The 17,949-nt window shown below is 38.1% G+C and overlaps 1 protein-coding gene across 1 annotated transcript; it reads left to right on the forward strand.

Annotated features, from left to right (window-relative positions):
* Positions 1-232: 232 nt before the first annotated feature.
* LOC148200265 (uncharacterized) lies at positions 233-1,732 on the forward strand. The gene is made up of 2 exons (XM_088112881.1): positions 233-986; positions 1,095-1,732. The coding sequence occupies exons 1-2, from the start codon at positions 233-235 to the stop codon at positions 1,730-1,732; spliced, it is 1,392 nt and encodes a 463-aa protein (XP_087969007.1).
* The last annotated feature ends 16,217 nt before the right edge of the window (positions 1,733-17,949 follow it).

A 17,949-nucleotide genomic window follows, 5' to 3' on the forward strand; every position in this document is an offset into this window, starting at 1 on the left:
ACATAAATTGTAACGCCTAATTCAGGGTGTTACACTGTTTGGTATTAGAGCAATGATTTTCGAAAATCTTTTGGGGCTTTTGGGAAGTGAGCTCGTTAACTTGTGTTGTGTGACTCTGTGATTTGTTGTGATGATTATGTAGCTCTTTTGGAGAGCAGTGGTTTGAAAGGTAGAGATATGCATTGTTTTGACTTGTGTTTGAATTACTTTCTTTCGACATATATGGTAGAACATGGCACGTCGATCTAACAATGTTGGTCAAACACCTCCAATTGATGATTTCAATCGGGTTGTTGATCGGATGATCAACGCAATGGAGAGGCAGCATACCACTCAGGAACCGAGGACTTATTCGAGGTTGAATGACTTTTTGAGGCACGACCCAACGAGGTTCAATGGAAGGGCTACGCCAGATAAAGCAGATGCTTGGATCAAGGTCATTGAGAAGATCTTTCATGTGATCAAGTGCACAGATGAGGAAAAACTAGATTACGCAACCTTCATACTGGAAGAGGAAGCAGAGTACTGGTGGGATGGTATGAAGCGACTGATGGAATCTGATGAAGAGGCTATTACTTGGAACAGTTTCAAGGACAAGTTTTTGGAAAAGTACTTCCCGACTAGTGCCAAGATCGAAAGGGAGCAAGAATTTTTGGCCTTGCGTCAAAATGGGATGTCGGTGCAAGAGTACATCAATAGGTTTGAGTATCTCATCCGTTTTTATAGTCAGCACATGACGGAAGGGTGGAAGTGTCAAAGATTTGAGCAGGGTCTGAGATATGACCTGAAGAGAATGATTGTACCTCTTGAAATCAAGAAGTTTCCAGCTTTAGTTGAGAAGACAAAAAAGGTGGAGTTACTGGAAATAAACCGAAACCGAGTTGACAAGACTCAGAAGAACAAGTTTATTAGAGGAAAGCCATGGAAGAAGCCATATCAGCGACCCCAACCGCTTATGCCAACAGCTATGAAATGTTTTGAATGCGGTGATGCACACTAAACGAGGGATTGTCCTAAGCTCTCTAGAGTGAAGGTTGAAGAGAAAAGGCGCTTTGTATGTAACAAGCTAGGACATTTCGCTCATGTTTGTCCAGAGAAGAAGATAGCACATGCACCACAACAACCAAGTTCTTCTGGCGTGAAGCCCAAGATAACTGGAAGGGTTTTCGCTTTGACCAGTGAAGAGGCTGCAAAGCCAGGTAATCTCATCCTTGACACATGCCTTTTGTTTGGTAAACGTGTACATGTATTGTTTGATTCTGGAGCTACGCACTCCTTTATTTCTTCTACTTGTTTGAAAGACTTAAGTATACTGGTGAGTAATCTAAGGTATGAATTGATGGTTTCTACACCAACATCGGGTCAGATCTCAACCAGTTCAATCTGTGTTGGATGCCCGATTGTAGTCTTCGGACGCAAGTTCAAAGTGAACTTAATCTCCTTACCTCTCCAAGGCTTAGATGTCATTTTGGGAATGGATTGGTTGACCGTCAATCATGTTCTTCTTGATTGTGGACGACAACGATTAGTTTTTCCAGGCTCAGATGGTTTAGAGTTGATCTCAACCAAAGAATTTCTAAAGGATGTTAGTGATGGGGCCATGTGTTTTGTACTGGTAGCTCAAGAGCAGGAAAGTTTTGAGGTTCAGACGACGGGTATTCCGGTAGTGGAAGAGTTCGAGGATGTTTTTCCAGATGAAGTACCAGGGTTGCCACCGAGCAGGGAAGTGTAGTTCTCTATAGACTTGGTACCAGGAGCTGGACTAGTGTCTATGGCTCCGTATAGGATGGCTCCGACAAAGCTAGCAGAGCTGAAGAGACAAATTAAGGAACTACTGGAGAAGAGGTTTATCAGGCCAAGTGTGTAACCATGGGGAGCTCCAGTCTTGTTAGTAAAGAAGAAAGATGGTAGTTCAAGGTTGTGCATCGACTATCGACAGCTGAACAAGTTGACGATTAAGAACAAGTACCCACTGCCAAGAATTGATGACTTGTTGGATCAGTTGCGAGGAGCTGGTGTGTTTTCAAAAATTGACCTGAGGTCTGGTTACCATCAGATCTTAGTCAAACCAGAGGATAGTCAGAAGACGGCTTTTAGGTCACGTTATGGTCACTATGAGTATGTAGTGATGCCGTTTGGAGTGACTAATGCTCCTGCTATATTCATGGATTACATGAATCGAATATTTCGACCGTGGCTAGATAAATTTGTTGTTGTGTTCACAGACGACATTCTTATATATTCAAGGGATCATGAAGAACATCCAGAGCATTTGAGGATTGTGTTGGAAACTCTTAGGAAGCATCATTTGTTTGGGAAATTATCTAAGTGTGAATTTTGGTTGGAGGAAATACAGTTTCTTGGTCACGTGATTTCTGCCAAAGGAATTTTTGTAGATCCAACGAAGGTGGAGGCAATGCTAAAGTGGGAACGTCCAAAGACGGTGTCAGAAGTAAGAAGTTTTGTGGGCCTAGCTGGTTACTACAGGAAGTTCGTCGAAGGTTTCTCCAAGATAGTGGGTCCTTTGACGCAATTGACTCGTAAAGAACAACCTTTCTTATGGACCGACAAGTGTGAAACAAGTTTTGAAGAGATGAAGAAACGGTTGACAAGTGCTCCAATATTAGCAGTTCCTAATACTTCTAAAGCTTTTGAAGTGTTTTGTGATGCTTCATACCATGGGCTCGGTTGTGTATTGATGCAGGAGAAGCGACCAGTAGCTTATGCATCGAGACAGTTGAAGGTGCATGAAAGGAACTATCCAACGCACGGCATTGAATTAGCGACTGTGGTTTTTGCTCTGAGGACTTGGAGGCACTATCTTTACGGATCACATTTTCAAATCTTTAGTGATCACAAGAGTTTGAAGTATCTCTTCGATCAGAAGGAGTTGAACATGAGGCAGAGAAGGTGGATTGAGTACTTGAAGGATTTTGATTTTGAGTTACAATACCATCCAGGGAAGGCAAATGTTGTAGCCGATGCTTTGAGTAGGAAGCGAATGCATATGTCAGCTTTGATGGTGAAGGAGTTTGAATTAATAGAGAAGTTCAGAGATATGAACTTGGGATTGCAGCTGAGCCAAGATCACCTTTGGTGTTGTCATTTAAAGATCACAAATGATTTCTTGGAAGAGATCAAAGTGGGACAAAAGGAAGACACAAGTCTACAAGATACGGTGGAGTTGTTGGGAACGGATCAAGCTAAAGACTTCAGTTTGGGATTAGATGGTATTATTCGTTTTAAGAATAGAGTTTGCATCCCAGCAAAGGATGAGTTGAAGAAGATGATTCTAGAAGAAGGACACAAGAGTCGTCTTAGCATACATCCTGGTATGACTAAGATGTACAAAGACTTGAAAGAATCCTTCTGGTGGAGTGGGATGAAAAAGGATGTGGCAAAGTTTGTATCTTCTTGTTTGGTATGTCAGAAGGCTAAGATAGAACATCAAAGGCCAGGTGGAATGTTACAACAGTTGGATATTCCCTAATGGAAATGGGACAGCATCTCGATGGACTTTGTAACTCACTTACCAATATCATGGAAGGGTCATGATTCCATTTGGGTGATAGTTGATCGATTAACGAAAAGTGCTCACTTTTTGCCAATCAACCTGAGAATGTCAATGCAGAAATTGGCGGAGTTGTATATTCAGAAAATAGTGAGATTGCATGGTGTACCAAATAGCATTGTCTCAGATCGGGATCCAAGGTTTACGTCAAGGTTCTGGCAGCAATTGCAAGAGGCTTTGGGTTCGAAGTTAAGAATGAGTTCAGCATATCATCCTCAAACAGATGGACAAACAGAAAGGTGTAAGACCCATAAAATATATATATATATATATATATATATATATATATATATATATATATATATTTCTAATAGTAATTTTTAGCATTTTATTAGTAATAATAATTTTAATGGATAGAAAAATGTAAATTTTTGGATATAAAATTATAGTAATTCTAGAGGGAGAGCTTCAAATTTTTGATAACTTATTTAGGATTTTTTTTAGAAAAGTGAATAGTGAATAGTAAATAGTAAATAGTGAATAGTGAATAGTGAATGGTTAAAAAAAAATATATATTAAAATAAATTATGGAAGAGAACACTCCACGTAGAATTAATCATTCAGAGATAAGAATGGTGAATAAAAAATAATTTTTGAATAGTAAAAATGAATAGTAAAAGTGAATAGTAAAAATGAATAGTAAAAATGAATAGTAAAATTTTTGGCTATAAATAGCCAAGGGGGGAGGCTGAAGATTTACACCAAAATTCTAGAGAAATTGTGAGAGAAGAGAGTTGGAGGAAATTCTAGTTGAAGAGGGGAAATTCTGGAAGTTTCCGGAGAACGGTTTGAGAAGAGGAAACTAAGTCTGGAATAGAGGTAAGGGGAGCTAACTTTGAGTATTTCCTTTTGTATTATCTTGAGTCTTGAATATGCTATATTTTGCTTTTGTCTTATCTTAAATCTTGAATATGGAATATTTTGTTTCTGTATGATCTTGAATTTAAATGAGAGTATGCTTTTGTGTTGATATCCAAGTGTGATAGTTGTAAATTGTGATGTTGAATATGTTATGCCATTTGTATGTTATTAGTTGTTTATTTTTGTAATTGGGAAGGATTAGAAATTGTCTAACCGGCTCTGCCAGATTCAATTTCTTGTTTCCCCAAACATTTTATTGTTTTCCTTATTTATTTTTATTGTAATTTGGAAGGATTAGAAATTGTCTAACCGGCTCTGCCAGATTCAATTTCTTGATTCCCCAAATTTTTTTATTTCTTTCCTTACTTATTTTATTACATTTTTGGAAGGATTAGAAGTTGTCTAACCGGCTCTGCCAGATTCAACTTCTTGTTTCCCCAAACTATTTATTGCTTTACTTATTTATTTTATTTCAATTTTTGGAAGGATTAGAAGTTGTCTAACTGGCTCTGCCAGATTCAACTTCTTATTTCCCCAGACATGTATTGTTCTTGTTATTTAATTATATTGTATTGTTGGATGGATTAGAAGTTGTCTAACCGGCTCTGCCAGATTCAACTTCTTATTTCCCCAGACATGTATTGTTCTTGTTATTTAATTATATTGTATTGTTGGATGGATTAGAAGTTGTCTAACCGGCTCTGCCAGATTCAACTTCTTGTTTCCCCATAAAATTTTATATTAAGATTATTTTTATGATTGTCAAATATTGTATTCTTCTATGACCATTTATAGTAATATTTTATTATTGTTAATTATTTATAATTATCTTGTATGAATTCTATTATGGATGTTTATTGTGATGAATTTATTGAATGAGTTTGTTGGCTGAAATTGATCTTGTTGGAAGGTTTGGAGAAAGGGTTCTGTAATAACTTGTATATGGGTATTAAATATACAGATACTGTTTGAGGTTGTTGTGAGAGGAAGTAAAATATTAAAATTAGGCATTTTAGATTTAGAGCATAAGAGAACAAGGTAGATAAATTAAATAAATAAATTGTAAATTATTAAGGGCCTCCCTTTGTTGGTAGGATAGAGGAACCTTAAAAACCTGAGTTGGCACATCCCTGATCATAGAGCAGTGATGGACAAATTTGTAAGCACCAAAATATGATGTCACAAACTTGTTTTTCAATCGGCAAGTATGACCGAATCGTTCAAGTAATAAACTTGGTAAGACCAAGTATCGTTCTTCCCAAAGGACTCACGGCCTAGTTTAGTTGTGTGGTTTCTTGATTAACTAAGACTTAAAGACGAGATATTTGGATTTTATATGCAAAAGACAAAATTTAAATATGTATGCATGAAGTTTGATCAATGGCAAAGACAAAAGATAAACACTTTCAATGGAATATATGAATGAATATGTTGTTGGGGGTCAATTTCATCTCATCCACTCTCATACATTTTAGGAATTCAACATTCAAATCATCATTGTTAATGCCACTCTCTAAAGTACCATTCTAGATGGCTTCTCCCTAATCACGAGTTCATACAATTCCTAGCATTCCTAATGATTAGTTCATAAGTGCAGGAGCTTAACGACAACCAACATAATATTGGGAGAAATTCCCCGGATCTAGACTTCCCCGTACGTGCCCGTATCGACAAAACCAATGATCATGCATTGAATGAGTTAAACTATGCAAGCATTAAGCAAAGAGGAAAAACCCTAACTAATGATGAAAGAAAGCATAAATCTTAGATTAAGATGCAAGCATAAATTCCATATATGAGAGCTTCAAAAGATTACATTGATTCCCCAACAAACATACAAGGTTTAGTTCACCATATTCATGGTGAACCTAGATGAACAATGAAAGAATGAAAGAATAAACCCAATAAAGGTGAAGAGGTAGCCTGAGCATCCAAGATCCTCCTTCAAAGGGGTGGAAGAGAGAGTGTTTGCTTCGTTTCTGCCAAAGATACAAACCCTAGGACATCCTAAAGCTTATATACTACTCTAAAATTACAAAGAATTCAAGCCCAAGCCCATAAGTGTGCCGCTCAGCGGTAAAATACCGCTCAGCGGTGATTGCGCGTCTCGTTTTCTCCCCTCAGCGGCCATTTTGCCCCTCAGCGGACCTCCCGCAACCTCTTGAGTGCCGCTCAGCGGTAAAATGCCGCTGAGCGGTGACTTCGACTTCTTCTTTTTGCACTCTTTGATTCCTTTTCTGATTCTATCTCTCTCCTTCTTCACTTCTTTCACTAAATTCACCTTAAAACCTGCACAAAAACACTGAAATCAAGCATAAACCTGTCCAGCTCTCTTATTTCTGAAAATATAGATAAAAGGCATGATTTCAAGCTAGTTTCTAAGTCTAAAGGTTGCTTTTAGTATCAATTTTAAGCATGAAAATAACAGTTTTTCAACTGTTATCACAACCCCAAACTTAGAACTTTGCTTGTCCTCAAGGAAACAAAATGTAACTCCATCTCCAACCAATTCATATGATGGTTCACTCCTTCACAAATCCTCTTTTTCAAGATAAGTAACAACTTCACTCAAACTTATGACCAAGAGTTCAATCAAGATGTGCACATGCTTTTGTATTCACAAAGTCATTTAAATTCCAACAAATGCTATTTTTCATGAATGATCAATCAATTAAGCATGGATGTTCATGTGCTTATGGACTATTTCCTCACTAGGTAAAGTGTTTCACTCAACACACAAGTGTATAAGAGGTAAAGTGTTTCACTCCTTCACTCTACTATCACAATGTCACATGAATCAACTTTGCCTTTCATTTTACCACAATCAAAAACATTCACAAGTATGCATCATCACAAGGACTTTTCAATGGCTTATAATGTGGCTGGGCTAACAAGAAAATTGGTTTTTCTGGATCACAAAATCCTTGAGTTAAGAGAATCATAACAACACAATCATCTTATTCATTCCCAATTTTCTTTTACCTTTGCATTTGCATTGAGCTTTACTTCTTTTTCTTGTTTTCCCAACAACCCCAAACTTGAACATTTAACAATACCATACAAGATCTTCTACTTAACTCAAGGTAAAGATTTTCAATCAAAGGTTTTCAGTGTATGTTCAAGGCTAAGGGTTCAAAGGATAGAACACAACGTGTTCTCTTTTAGTAGGCTAACTTTATGAATTTGGCCAATAAAAAGGGTTCCAACAAATGGCCTTGATCACATGATGCAAAACAAGCAATTGATTCAATCATAGAAAACCTGGGCAAAATCATTCATTCTTTCAAAGTACTAGCATTCAATCATACCAAAAACTCTGGAGTTCAAAACCTCACATATAAGCTCATTCACATTTGACATACACATCCTGCTTAGTTTCATAATCACAATCATGATATCATGCATTTGTTCACAAAGCTTGTGAATCACCTGTATAAGCATTTTAATGTGCACATCTATCTCAACATCAATCAATAAGCATCATCAAGCAGCACTTATCACACAATCACAGTTAATAGCAAACCATCATAACAAACCAGGTTTTCAATAGAGTACATCAAACCCTAATCTAAAAACAAAAACAAATAAGTTCAGAAAACTTAAACCACAAAAGCATAATCATATGATAGCATTCATCAGTAAATGCTATCTCAGCTCCTCATCAATCTGAGCTGTCCTCTGTATCTTCCTCTTCCTCCTCGTCTTCATCATCATCAAATGCATCCTCCTCCTCAGCTTCATCTTCTTCCATATCTCTAGCTGAAGCTTCAGCTGCTCCAGCTCCTCCTCCATGTACTGGTTCTTCTGGCCAAGCTACTACATTGTGGAATTCATCCATAGTCCACCTGTGGGCTGGAGGTGTATCATACATTCCCACTATCATCTCAGCAGTGGCCACCTGCCCTCTGTGAATGGACTGCAACTGAGCACCTATAAGAGACATATACATGTCCCTCATCTGGAATGGTTCTGCTTCATGTGTATCAGCAGATGTCTGGCTCTGTGCTGGCCCTCTCTCTCTACGAGCACGGCATGGTGGAACTGGCTGAGCAGCATCCTCACCTCCACAATATTGTCTGTAATAGGGCTCATCAATAGCTTTTCTTGGCCTCTCAAATGGTGGAACAGAAGTGTCCACCCCAGCTAGCTTGCAAAGGTGAGTGATCAAAGATGGATGTCCTAGTGGTGCTTTGTTGTTTGAGGTGTTAGCACATACACTAATTTCATCAGCTATCACCTGCCCAATATTAACATTCAAATTTCTGATAGGACAGTAGATGAATAGTGCCCTGCTGAGAGTAATATCTGACACATGTGAACATGGCTGAATGTTGGCATGAGAAAATGCCATCCAATATTTTGCAAGAGGATTCAAATCTATCCTCCTAATGTTAACCACTGAGCCAGATCTATTCCTTTGGAAGTGTCCTCCAGGTATACACAACACTCTCTCCACATCCTCAAAATCAGCACCTTCCTCCATGCAAAGAGCAAACTGACATTGCTCACCAGCCCACACAGTATCCAGGAAGTTGTTGATAGAATCAGGATCGTACCTGATAGCATGGCCTCTGACATAACCCAAATAATTCTCAGCTGGATAATCACCAATCTTCTTTGCATTGGTGTAAAATTCCTTCACCACAGCTATGTTGGCAGGTGCAGGATAAGTGGCTAGCTTTCCCCAATCATTCCCTAACACTTGCTCTCCAAATTGAGGAGCAAAGTTAGGTATCATTCCAACCTTTCTCTCCATCAGAAGTCTCCTGTCCTGAACCACCCTAAAGTGCTTCTCATGTTTCCTAGAGAGGAACCTGCCAGAATGGGGTTGCTCTGGTTCCTTTTCCTTTCTCTTGGTTGCCATGGTTTTCAATCTTTTTCCTGATGAAGATGCCATTCCTACATTCAAATCACAAACAAAACCACAGAACATGATGTTAATCATTAGTAAAACACAGAACACCACTCCTTTCGAAGCTAAACCACCGCTGAGGGCCAGAATTTCCCCTCAGCGCCACCAGTACCACATTCCAACACGCAAAATTTCAGAAAAACCAAATCTGGCAGAGTGCCGCTCAGCGGCAGTTTACCCCTCAGCGGTAACTCTGCAGATTTTTGAAACTCTTGTTTTAAAGCTGTCCTAACTCCACCCAAATGCAATTTTCAGTTTTCCAGTTCATAATCATACAGTTTAATCGGTTCAAACATCAAATATATCATCAAATCATGCATAGAAATCAAAACCCCTAAATATTCATGCTTTGACAATCATATTCAAATTCAAGAACCCTAGAATGAACAAAATGCTTTTTACTTACTTGGGTGGAGATACTAGATGCAATGAGAATGCTTCCAAGCTAGAATGCTCTCTTCCAACCCCAAACTTTGATGGCACACTAGTGAAAAAGTGAGTAGAAGAGATATTTTCTTAAGAGGGAAGAGTGAAAAAATGTGGAAAACCTAGGAGAAGGTGTGTGGAAGTGTTTGTTCAGAGAGAAGCCTGGAAATAAACCCTAAAACGCAGCTTGGGGTATAAAAATACCCTGATGGGCTCGGGTCCCGCTAAGGGGAACTAAAGCCCACTCTGCGAGAGTACCGCTCAGCGGTAAAATACCGCTCAGCGGCACTTTCGTGATGTGCTCCTCTCCTTCTTTTCTTGACCTACGTGCCTTCCCTACATGCCCCTCATGGGTTTCCTGCAATTCAATGTTAAAAATGCGTATGCAAATCCTAACTAAAATAAACAAACAGAAACAATCAATCAACTGGGTTGCCTCCCAGGTAGCGCTTGTTTAACGTCACGAGCCTGACCCAAAATCCACCAACACCCATCAGTAGGTGTTTCAAACTTACCAGCACCCATCAGCAGGTGTTACAAACTGAGTATCCATCAGTAGATACTTAACCACCTAGCATCCTTCAGTAGATGCTATATCCAACAAAATAGTTACAAAAATAATGTCCACAAATTAAAAATTACAAAACCAAAATAAAATCAAAAGTTCTTAAATCACTGGGTTGCCTCCCAGCAAGCGCTCTTTTAACGTCATTAGCTTGACCCAATAAAGTTCAAGTTCCATCTTCTTTATAGTTGATGTAATCATTCCACCAACTTCTGAACTGCTTCCTTTGGACTGTCTTGGTTCTTCTAGAATATGGAGACTCTATCTCTATCATCTCCTTCTCTTTAAAGCCCTTCACAACCCACAACTTGTTCTTGATTCTTACTGGTGTGCCAAGTTGGAGTCTTCTTTTCTTCCAGTCTCTAGGAATTTCTTCTCCTCTTCCAATCTCCTCTTCCTTGGGTACCTGAAATAACAAACAATGGTTACCTGAAACCTCAAGATCTTCATCTTTATGTCTAGTCATGGGTGCATCTCGAAATGCAGCTTTATAACTAGCCTCTTCCTCCTTTGCTTGCGTCTCATCTTTGAAGACATCCACCACCACTCTCTCCTCTCTGTCCTGAAGCACTACTATACCTTCATGTACATCTATGATGGCCCTGGCCGTTTTCATAAACGGTCTTCCAAGTATGATAGGTATCTTCTCGGTCTCCATTTTCATCACCACAAAGTCTGCTAAAAACTGAAGTTTGCCAACACAAACTATAATGTCCTCTGCAATCCCACATGGCTCCTTTGACGATCCATCGGCCATTACTAGATTGACCTTTGCAGGTTTCACTTTAACATTGCCAATTTGCTCCAGTAAAGAATAAGGTATCAAGTTAACACTTGAACCTAAATCAAGGAGAGCTTTCTTTACCTTTTTCTTCCCTATAGTACAAGGGATAGAAAAACTACCTGGATCTGGTGCTTTAGGAGGGAATGACTCTTTCTTAACAGTTATACACTTTTCTTCCTCAACATCTCTACGTCTCTTCTTTGTAGAGGTTCCTTCATCTGATTTTGTGTAAACTGCAATTTTCTGTAGAATTTGTTCCCAAGGTGCGTCATTATCCACCATTCTGAATAACTCTGTGAAGTCCATTTGTTTCTCTTGATTTGTTGGAAAAGGAAAAGTGTTCTTTCTTTCTACTTCTCTTCTTTCTTCTGTTTCTCCTTCTTCTAACTCAATTATCTCTTCATTAACACTCTTTACCACTTTGCACTCTTCTCTGGGGTTAACCTCAGTATTAGCCCCAAAATTTCTATTTGGCCTTTCTTCCAATTGCTTGGTAATCTGACCCATTTGAATCTCCCAATTCTTTATAGCAGCTTCAGTGCTCTTTTGAGAAGATTCTGTTTTCTGTATGAATTGCTGAAGAGTTTCTTCCAACCTTGTTTGTCTTTCATTAAGCATAGATAACTGTTGCCACACGGTTGGTTGCTGCTGCTGCTTATTATATTGATTAGCTTGCCCAGTTTGTCCTTGGCCAATGCTCGGATGTGGTTTCCACCCTTGATTATAATTCCCTTGACGGTATGGAAATTGATTAGCCATAAAATTAACATCCTCCACGGCTTCCATTGGAAAAGCACACTGACCATTGACATGATCACCTCCACATAATTCGCACAACTGGGTTTGTACCTGTGCAGCAGATTTCAACTCTTTAGGTAATTGAGCCAAAGTTTTAGTCAGAGTCTCCAGCTGTTGAGTTAGAATTTTATTCTGAGCTAGCAAGGCATCATGTGTTTGTAATTGAAGAACTCCTTTTTGTTGCATAGGAGCTCCTCTCTCACTGTGCAGCTCATTGTCACTAGTAGTCATGTTTTCTATAATTTCAGTTGCTTCCTCTGGAGTCTTCCATTTAATATTGCCTCCTGCTGAGGCGTCCAACATCATCTTGGTTTGTGAACCAAGCCCTCCAAGGAAAGTTAAGACTACTTCTTGATCTTCAAAACCATGCGTGGGAGTTTTACGTAACAAGCTTTTATACCTGTCCCATGCATGCCCCAGTGATTCTTCCATGCCTTGCTTGAATGAAGAAATCTCTTGCTTGCCTTTGGTCACCTTAGATTGTGGGAAGTACTTGTTTAAAAATTTTGTGACCACTGCTTCCCACTCTGTGAAACTTTCTTCTGGAAAAGAATTCAACCACAACTTAGCATTGCCTCTCAATGAGAAAGGAAACAAGCTAAGTTTGATAGCTTCGTCTGGCACCCCATTAATCTTGACTGTGTTGCAAATCTCGTTAAAGGTAGTAAGGTGCTCATATGGGCTTTCGTGAGATAACCCATTAAATTGATTACTCTTCACCAGTTGAACTAGTGGTGGTTTGACCTCCATATTGGCTGCATTGACTCTAGGTCTAGCTATGCTGTTAAAGTGCTGAGGTCCAGCAATATTAGTGTAATCTGCAAGAGTTCTTCTAGCATTATTGTTCTCCATACTTCCTATGCTATGAACAGAACCTTGTGGTGATGATTGTAAGAGAGTTTCTGGAGAAGGGAAAAGTTCTCTGGACGTTCTGATTCTTCTCCTCCTTCTACTCTCTTCTAGACCTTCAAAAAGTGGTTCTGTTGTTTTCTTACTCCTAGTTCGAATTGCCTCCTGCATACACAAGAAAACAAAACCCTAGAAAAGATTTGTTAGCACAAAAAGATATAGAGGAAGATATATATTCAGAAGATAAAAAGATTTAGAAGATAGAATCAAATAAGATAGAATAAAATAAAACCTAATCTAAAAAAATAAAATCTAACCTAATCTAAAAGATAAAATAAAATAAAACCTAATCAAATAAAATAAAATAAAATCTAACCTAATCAAATAAAATAAAAACAAATCAAATCAAATAAAAACCGAAAAATAAAAACAGAAAATAAAAACAGAAATTTAAAATTAAAGTCAAAGATAATCAATAATCACACAAATTAACCAGTTAAACCACGAGTCCCCGGCAACGGCGCCAAAAACTTGATGGACAAATTTGTAAGCACCAAAATATGATGTCACAAACTTGTTTTTCAATCGGCAAGTATGACCGAATCGTTCAAGTAATAAACTTGGTAAGACCAAGTATCGTTCTTCCCAAAGGACTCACGGCCTAGTTTAGTTGTGTGGTTTCTTGATTAACTAAGACTTAAAGACGAGATATTTGGATTTTATATGCAAAAGACGAAATTTAAATATGTATGCATGAAGTTTGATCAATGGCAAAGACAAAAGATAAACACTTTCAATGGAATATATGAATGAATATGTTGTTGGGGGTCAATTTCATCTCATCCACTCTCATACATTTTAGGAATTCAACATTCAAATCATCATTGTTAATGCCACTCTCTAAAGTACCATTCTAGATGGCTTCTCCCTAATCATGAGTTCATACAATTCCTAGCATTCCTAATGATTAGTTCATAAGTGCAGGAGCTTAACGACAACCAACATAATATTGGGAGAAATTCCCCGGATCTAGACTTCCCCGTACGTGCCCGTATCGACAAAACCAATGATCATGCATTGAATGAGTTAAACTATGCAAGCATTAAGCAAAGAGGAAAAACCCTAACTAATGATGAAAGAAAGCATAAATCTTAGATTAAGATGCAAGCATAAATTCCATATATGAGAGCTTCAAAAGATTACATTGATTCCCCAACAAACATACAAGGTTTAGTGATGGACAAATTTGTAAGCACCAAAATATGATGTCACAAACTTGTTTCACAATCGGCAAGTATGACCGAATCGTTCAAGTAATAAACTTGGTAAGACCAAGTATCGTTCTTCCCAAAGGACTCACGGCCTAGTTTAGTTGTGTGGTTTGTTGATTAGCTAAGACTTTTAGGACGAAATAATTGGATTATATTATGCAAGACGAAAAATAAACATGTATGCATGAATTGATCAATGGCAAAGACAAAAGATAAACACTTTCAATGGAATATATGAATGAATATGTTGTTGGGGGTCAATTTCATCTCATCCACTCTCATACAATTTAGGAATTCAACATTCAAATCATCATTGTTAATGCCACTCTCTAATGTACCATTCTAGATGGCTTCTCCCTAATCAAATAGTTCATACAATTCCTAGCATTCCTAATGATTAGTTCATAAACGCAGGAGCTTAACGGCAACCAATATAATATTGTCAGTAAAATATTGGGAGAAATTCCCCGGATCTAGACTTCCCCGTATGTGTCCGTATCGACAAAACCAATAATCATGCATTAGAATGAGTTAAACAATGCAAGCATTGAGCAAAGAGGAAAAACCCTAACTAATGATGAAAGAAAGCATATGTCTTAATTCAAAGATGCAAACAACAGATTCCATATATGAGAGCTTCAAGAGATTACATTGATTCCCCAACAAACATACAAGGTTTAGTTCACCATCGTCATGGTGAACCTAGATGAATTACAATGAAAGAATGAAAGAATAAACCCAATAAAGGTGAAGAGGTAGCCTAAGCATCCAAGATCCTCCTTCAAAAGGGGTGAGAAGAGAGAGTGTTTGCCTCGTTTCTGCCAAAGATACTAACTATAGGACGTGCAAGCCCTTATATACTAATTTAGAGATACAAAAGATTACAAAAGTCCAAGCCCATAAAAGTGCCGCTCAGCGGTAAATACCGCTCAGCGGTGGTTGCGCGTCTTCTTTCTTCCCCTCAGCGGCCAGTTTGCCCCTCAGCGTGACTCCCGCAACCTCCTTAGTGCCGCTCAGCGGTAAAATGCCGCTGAGCGGTGCCTTCGACTTCTCTTTTTGCACTCTTTGCTTCCTTTTCTAATGTCACTTCTCTCCTTCTTCACTCTTTTCACCAAATTCACCTTAAAACCTGCACAAAAACACTTAAATCAAGCATAAACCTGTTCGACTCTCTTATTTCTGAAAATATAAACAAAAGGCATGATTTCAAGCTAGTTTCTAAGTCTAAAGGTTGCTTTTAGTATCAATTTTAAGCATGAAAATAACAGTTTTTCAACTGTTATCACAACCCCAAACTTAGAACTTTGCTTGTCCTCAAGCAAACAAAATGTAACTCCATCTCCAACCAATTCATATGATGGTTCACTCATTCAAAATCCTCTTTTCAAGATAAGTAACAACTTCACTCAAACTTATGACCAAGAGTTCAATCAAGATGTGCACATGCTTTTAGTGATCACAAAGTCATTTAAATTCCAACAAATGCTATTTTCATGAATGATCAATCAATTAAGCATGGATGTTCATGTGCTCATGGAATATTTCCTCACTAGATAAAGTGTTTCACTCATCACACAAGTGTATAAGAGGTAAAGTGTTTCACTCATTCACTCCACTATCACAATGTCACATGAATTAACTTTGCCTTTCATTTTACCACAATCAAAAACAATCACAAACATGCATCATCAAAAGGACTTTTCAATGGCTTATAATGTGGCTGGGCTAACAAGAAAATTGGTTTTTCTGGATCACAAAATCCTTGAGTCAAGAGAATCATAACAACACAATTATTCTTATTCATTCCCAACTTTCTTTTGCCTTTGTATTTGCATTGAGCTTTACTTCTTTTCTTTTCTTTTCTTTTGCACATTCTTTCTTTTAAACTTTTTAGCTCAATGCTTTTCCTTTTTCATGATTTCCCAATAACCCCAAACTTGAACATTTATCAATACCACACAAGATATTCTACTTAACTCAAGGTAAAGATTTTCAATCAAGGGTTCAGTGTATATTCAAGGCTATGGGTTCAAAGGATAGAACACAAAGTGTTCTCTTTTAATAGGCTAACTTTTTGAATTTGGCCAGTAAAAAGGGTTTCAACAAACACGGCCTTTGATCATATGATGCAAAACAAGCAATTGATTCAATCATAGAAAACCTGGGCAAAATCATTCATGCTTTCAAAGTAATAGCATTCAACAATAACAACTCTGGAGCTCAAAACCTCACATATAAGCTCATTCCCATTTGACATACACATCCTGCTTAATTTCACAATCACAATCATGATATCATGCATTTGTTCACAAATCTTGTGAATCACCTGTATAAGCATTTTAATGTGCACATCATCTCAACATCAATCAGTCAATAAGCATCATCAAACATTACTTATCAAACCATAATAGTTAATAGCAAACCATCATAACAAACCAGATGTTCAATAGAGTACATCAAACCCTAATCTAAAAACAAAAACAAATAAGTTCAGAAAACTTAAACCACAAAAGCATAATCATATGATAGCATTCATCAGTAAATGCTATCTCAGCTCCTCATCAGTCTGAGCTGTCCTCTGTATCTTCCTTCTTCTTGGATCCTATAGTCTTGATTCCTTTTGCCCGATGAGGAGGCCATCCCTGCATCAAACATAATTCACAAAACCAAAAGATACATTGTTAAGCATTAGTAAACCATAATGAAGAAATCAGCTCCTTCAATGATGCTCTCTCCCAACCCCAAACTTAGACGGAAAACTAGTGAACAAGTGAGTGGAAGGGAGATTTTCTAAAGAGGGAAGAGTGAAAAGATATGGAAAACCTAGGAGAAGGTGTGTGGAAGTGTTTGTGCCTGGAAAGAAACCCTAAAACGCAGCTTAGGGTATAAAAATACCCTAAAGGGCTCGGATCCCGCTAAGGGGAAACTAAAGTCCATCTGCGAGAGTACCGCTCAGCGGTAAGTTGCCGCTCAGCGGCACTTTCGTGAAGTGCTCTTCTCCTTCTTTTCTTAACCTACGTACCTCCTAGACATGCTCCTCACTGGTTCCCTACAATTCAATGTTAAAAATGCTTATGCAAACCCTAACTAAAATAAACAAACAGAAAACAATCAATCAACTGGGTTGCCTCCCAGGTAGCGCTTGTTTAACGTCACGAGCCTGACCCAAAATCCACCAACACCCATCAGTAGGTGTTTCAAACTTACCAGCACCCATCAGTAGGTGCAAAATCTTCTCACCAACACCCATCAGTAGGTGTTACAAACTTAGTATCCTTCAGTAGATACTTAACCACCTAGCATCCTTCAGTAGATGCTGTATCCAACAAAATATTTACAAAATAATGTCCACAAATTAAAAGTTACAAAACCAAATCAAAAAATCAAAAGTTTGTAAATCACTGGGTTGCCTCCCAGCAAGCGCTCTTTTAACGTCATTAGCTTGACCCAGTAAAGCCCAAGTTCCTTCTTCTTTTTCTTCTTTCTACTGAACTTCTTCAGAAATTTGATCAAACCAGGAACCTGTTGTAGTGTCTCAATCATAGGAACTTTAATCTCCAATTTCTTGAAGATTTCCATAAAGCACTCAAATTCCTTCTTCCTATGATACTTCTTTGGATGGGGACGAGGTTTTTCATATGATTCTTTATTTTTTTCTCTCGTCCTCTTTCTCTTTTCTCTCACTTTCTTTTTTTCTTTTCTTTTTCTACTCACCTTCTCAATCTTCACACAAATTTTCTCTTCTTCTTTCTCTTCTCTCTCTTTTCTCTCTTCTTTTTCCAACTCAACTTTTTCAACATTTACACTCACTAGCTCTTGACACTCTCCCCTGGGGTTAACCTCAGTATTAGCCCCAAAATCCGTGTCAGGCCTTTCTTCCAACTGCTTGGTAATCTGCCCCATTTGAATCTT

The sequence above is a fragment of the Vigna umbellata genome, chromosome 4 (assembly GCF_029865625.1).
Source record: "Vigna umbellata cultivar VRB3 chromosome 4, Vumbellata_1.0, whole genome shotgun sequence".
Classification (NCBI taxonomy): Eukaryota; Viridiplantae; Streptophyta; class Magnoliopsida; order Fabales; family Fabaceae; genus Vigna; species Vigna umbellata.